Here is a 5618-nt window from a genome sequence, read left to right on the forward strand (position 1 = left end):
CCTGTTTAAAAAGGAAATGATATTCAATTTACATTATATTTTACTTTCGATCGCCGTTTCCCTAAAACGTTCCGAGTAAAATAAATAAATAAACGTGTTGTCAAATTCAATTAAGGACATTAAACAAAGTAAGTTCCGTTTCGTTGCAGACTACAATGCCATTTCAATAAATGTTCGGGAAAGGCTAACTTCAATGACGTTCCCCACCCCTTACAAGACATAGTAGCACGTGACAGAAGCTCCTCTTTACGTCATAGCGTTTGCTACGATTGGTTGTAATAGTTTAAGGGGTCGACATTTGGAGCTGAAGATTACAGCCATTTTATGAAACAAGTTACGGACGGTTCTTATGGAACATAGGTGGACTAGTTGGGTGTATCGTGGTTTACCGTTTTACGCGGATAGTCATAGTGATACAATTAACGAATTTTTAATTAATCAAGAACCTGAATTATACCCTATTTTTATTTCGGATATAAAAGTAGCCAATTTTATTTATGTGTTAAGTGAATTTGCATCGTTTCTTGAAAAGGTCATTTTTAGGCCCATATATAGAAGAATAATAATGGTTGACCACACGACTTCGCACTCGCAGCAAAATGTTTTCAGGTTAGGACATCCCAGGCCACCTTTGTCGCCAAAAACGAACAGGCTTACTGAAGATTATATGATAACAGATAAAGTACTTGGTCTAGGAATTAATGGAAAAGTTGTTGAATGTTACGACAAGGTTACAAGAGTAAAATACGCCTTAAAAGTAAGTTAATATAAATTATGATTATATATATGTATATATATATATACTTAGTACTATTAGTACTAATTTATGTGCTGAGATTGAGTGTGTGTGTGCGAAAAAGAGAGAGAAAAGTGAGTGTGAGATTCGTGAGACAAAGTTGAGCCTGAGGTGAGGGTCATGTGTCAGTATCATTGTCAGTATAAATTACTCTTAATAACAAGAAAAGGAGTATTATAATTATTATTATAAATATTATTGCGATTAGTTATTGAGTTAGATTTGCATTTAGAATATCATTACAATTTGTTCAATTATATATGTTTTAAATACTCTAGAGATATCCTTTTTCAAATTGTAGTTTGCAATTTTATTTTTCAGTTTAATTTTAGTTGAGAAGAAGTCTTAGTTAAAGCAGTAATAGTATTACTATTATTAAACTATATGTGTTTCCAATGCTGATTCCAGTTTTATGACTTAATGACTGCATCTGGTTTGTTATCTAGTTTGTATAGTATTAGTAATAACATTAGATTTTTTCACCAAAGCTGTTTGTTCCACTCTTCACTGATAGGTGTGAGTGATGCAGACATGGTCTAATTGATAATATGAAATCTTGTGAAATTTTCAGTTAAGGGTTTGTTTTTAAGTATAATTATCAATCATTTCTGCTCAAAGCAAGATTACTGACTGAATTAATCTTTAGTTATAATGTAGCTAATTTAATATACTGTAACTAGGAATATGCAATGTTAAAGATTAGAAATGCTTATATTCACCAGTTGGGTGCCCACTCTGTCACTGATAAATTTGGCCATTAACCAAAAGTGCATAGATGGGGGGTCAAAGTGCACATGCCATGACTTGTTGGAGTTTGAGATGTTGATGTCATCACTTCACAGACATATCTTGAGTACACATCTAATTGTTTGTATATTCTGTTAAAAGTTTATCACATTTCACGTAGATAGACGTTGTAAAGTTGGAATTATAATCAACATTCATACTCAAATACAAGCCAATCCACTGAACCAATCCTATAATCATTCAGTTAACATAAGGGTAACAAATCCTTGGGTTGCATTAGTATTATGCAACCTGTGCCCCACAAAGCTACTAGGATTTGTTTTTAAGCAGTTAATTCCCATTTAGAGCATTGCACCTGACAGTTTCAATAAAATTTTCAGCATCATGTGAAGACAGATCAATCCTAAAATTAAAGCATTTAATACTAAATGTCGTATTGTAAGCAGCTTAATTAACCTGTGTTTACATACACATATGCCAATGAGAGAAGAACTGATTAATAGACCTATCCAAAATTCAAATTTACTTTATATTCTCCCTTCTTCTAGAAGTTTCATTACAGATGAGTGTCCACATTTTTCCCAACCTCGGCAGTGTTGCTTCATTCATAAAGTTTCAACTGACTTCTTACAAAAAATTTAATAAGTTTTTTTTTTAGCTTCATATCTAGATTTTTAGATAACATTTTGACTTCAATTAATATCAGACAGTAGTAATACCCTTCATATTTAATGTTAACCACAACCAAAGCTTTCTGATTGTAGCATGATAATACAAAGACTTCTGGTGTAAATATTAAACAGATGAAGCTTATTTTAAATTTCCTTAAGTTTTAACCAATTAATTTATTTCCCTTGTGTTTACAAAAATTCACACTAAGATTTTCCAAGTTGAGAGTTCCCTAAATTTTATCTTATCTACTACTTAACTGAACACACTGCAGTGTGTCCCAATTAGTACTTGTAAGCGGCTTGCTCCATCCTAATATTTAATATGCCATAAAAACTTGATCATTTGAATGAAATTTGCAGGATACTCTAATTCTGAATTTCTTGTTTTAGTGTTGATGAATTAAATATTCTATAGGCTTTTAAAAATTTTGAGGTAACAGTAAAAAAGCACATTATTTGTACAATTCAAATAAGAAAAGTGTTTATAAACTTATTTGAAACATTCTTTATAAAGTATCATTTTTTAAAAATGTATGTGAGATTCCATAACCTTGTTTTACAACTACCAGGCCTCCCACTCTTAATACTGAGGAAAATGCTACTATATTTAGAATCTACTAGAAAGCACCAGTAAGCCAGCTAACTTAGTATCTATTATGAGTGGTGCAAGTAATTATGCCTGTATAGTATTGTTAGATAATTCATTGATGCAAATGCTATTCAGTCATCAGAATAATTGTAAAATTAGTATCAGATAGTGTAATATCAGATCGGATATTTTACCATCTCTACTTTAAAATATTTCTGTGATATGTGGATTACCATGGCAGCCTTCCTTTCATTGGGAACTTCTCTTTGTCAAGACACTTCTAAAAAAAAAAGTTAAAGTCTATTATTTCTGTGATAAACTTATTCAAGATTCTAAGTCAATTCATGTCAGAACTATGAGTCTTAGTGCTAACATGATTTTCCAATTTTTCAAAACAAATGCTTATTCAGTATGAATGTAATTAAAAAATATTTCCCATCCTTAAAGAAACTGGTGAGCTTCAGAATCTCCTCTTCATCTACAACAATACAAGTACTGAAGTTGGACTTCTTTAGCTATGTTTTTCCTGTAGAAGAGTTCCCTTCAAGATATAATAAAAAAAAACAAAAAAACAGTTGCATTACTATTCATCTTTCCTTCTTGTAGTTAACATAAACATTAAAACCCTCAAATTAAATTGAATGCATCGAGATAAGATACTTTCATAATCCCTTCTAGCCTTATTTATGACCATGGCTTACTAACTTCATATCAGTGGGGCACCTGGTATTGGTTATTTTAATAATTTTAATTAAGATTTACAATACATATAGAAATACTGTAAAGGATTTCCAAATTGATATATTCTGCAAAGACTTGGGTTTCTGACGTCTATCTGCTTGCTAATAGGTGCATATGTTGGAAGTAGGCTCTCATTTGTCAAGACTTGGCTGAGACTGTTGGTATTGAAAGTTTTCACGTTCTTAATATAATTCTACATCACCAGTGTTAAACTTGAGAGTAGTTGCATATACTCACTTTGTTGGAAGGGTGGATGCTGTAAACCCATTATTTTTATATTCCTACTGGTACTATTATTTGTTTTGAAAGAATTGAATTTTGATATTTTCTCTCTTTGTTGGATAATCTTGTCCAGTCTACTTTTGTGTAGGAGTCTTAATCATTTATATTGCCAAGTAAAAGACTGAGTGATTTAAAGTATTTTAAATATTAAATAGCTAGAAAAAAAAGCAATATATGGGTATGTTGTTTAAGATTGTTTAATTTACAATAAAATGAAAAATTGGTTCTTACATTTTCTTGAAACAAAGCAGGATGATCTTCCTTGCCTTTCACTGGGTTAAACTATTTTGGTTCCCAGGATTATTGCTGGCTTCAAAATTATCAGATGTTTGGCAAGCCCTGATTATGACTCTTTTTGATTTCTTTCATTATTTCTGTAAACCTCAGCATCCTCCTTGTTTCTTACAACTAAATCTCTTTCATTTATTAAAAAAGTTGGATTTCTTTATTCGTGCATTTAGGAAAAGGTTTTCATTTGGAACATAACATGACTCTCATAGGTGTATCAAAAACCCAGGAGGGTCACAGTTACATTGACTGTGTGATGAAGACCAAAAGAATTCTAACATAACCACTGGATTCAAGTTAAATGACTGATGGTTACTAAACACGTCTTTATAACTCCTAACTTCGACTGCTAGTTTGATACATGCACTATTGGCCAAATTGAGCATGTACAAGGTCACTTTCATCCACACGGTCAATGATGTGTGTATTATCAGAGCAATAATGTGAATATAAGAGAAGTGTATGCTTAACTATTTGTATTGGCTCTGTGTTGTTGAGACTATTTTAACATACTGTAAATTCCCATCAAAGAATAAGCTACAAAGTAAATGGTCCCCCATTGGGACAGTGGTAGGTTTTTGGACTTGCAATGCTAAAATCAGGGGTTCAGTTCCCCTCTGTGGATACAGCAGATAGCCCAATGTGGCTTTGCTGTAAGAAAACACACAAAGTAAATGAGGTATTTTAGTTATATGTACAAAATTTATGAGTTTGACTTATTTCATTAAACACTTAGTAGAATATATTCATTTTTAGCTAAATTGATCTAACTAAAAACATCCCAAAGTGCATTTACATTCTTTCTATTCAAATTATCCACCCACTTATTCTATATCAGTATCTTGCAGTTTTTAGAAATTTGCTTTTTTAAACTTTAGGGGACATGACTCTAGTTAAAATATGAGCTCTCGCCCGAAATTATTATTATTCTCTTTTATTAACTTTATAGCCTTTTAACTGCGACTTAGTTATAACAATAGTATCTAACATACTATCTGCTACAAAAGTTTAACTTAGCCATTTATTGCAAGGACTTACAATATTGGTATTAAAAGATCAACTTTCAATTACCCTGTCATTATTTCCAACATGATTGTTTCTTATGGCTTCCATAATCAACAAAGTAATCCCTTGAAGTCAAAAATAATTATGTTACTATTTAAATTTAGTTTAAGGAGAGAATCATCTGAACCAGAAAGCTGGGCACACCATCAGGTAATGTTAACAAGTTGAGAATTTGAAGCTATCAAACGTTTACAAGCTTTTAGCCACACCTTCAATCAGTGGCTCTTTCTAGAAAGATGGTTCAGAGACACTGGAATCACAATAATTCCCTTTGAACATATCTGTCAAGTCCTTCAGTATAGAAGGGTTATTGCAAAAGACTATCTGCTTGCTAATAAGTGCATATGTTGGAAGTAGGCTCTTATTTGTCAAGAAGTGGCTAAGACCATTGATATTGAAAGTTTCCATGTACTTGATATAATTCTACAGAAAGGAAATC

At 31.8% G+C, this 5618-nt stretch overlaps 1 protein-coding gene across 1 annotated transcript in view; it reads left to right on the forward strand.

The window, feature by feature from the left end:
- Positions 1 to 295: 295 nt before the first annotated feature.
- Positions 296 to 5618, forward strand: part of LOC106466784 (MAP kinase-activated protein kinase 2-like) — a 22811-nt gene continuing 17488 nt past the window's right edge. The window contains exon 1 of the mRNA XM_013927087.2: positions 296 to 757. Coding sequence (XP_013782541.1) covers positions 350 to 757 — 408 coding nt within the window. The 5' untranslated portion in view covers positions 296 to 349. The remainder of the gene's footprint in view (positions 758 to 5618) is intronic.

The sequence above is a fragment of the Limulus polyphemus genome, unplaced genomic scaffold (assembly GCF_000517525.1).
Source record: "Limulus polyphemus unplaced genomic scaffold, Limulus_polyphemus-2.1.2 Scaffold2379, whole genome shotgun sequence".
NCBI lineage: Eukaryota > Metazoa > Arthropoda > Merostomata > Xiphosura > Limulidae > Limulus > Limulus polyphemus.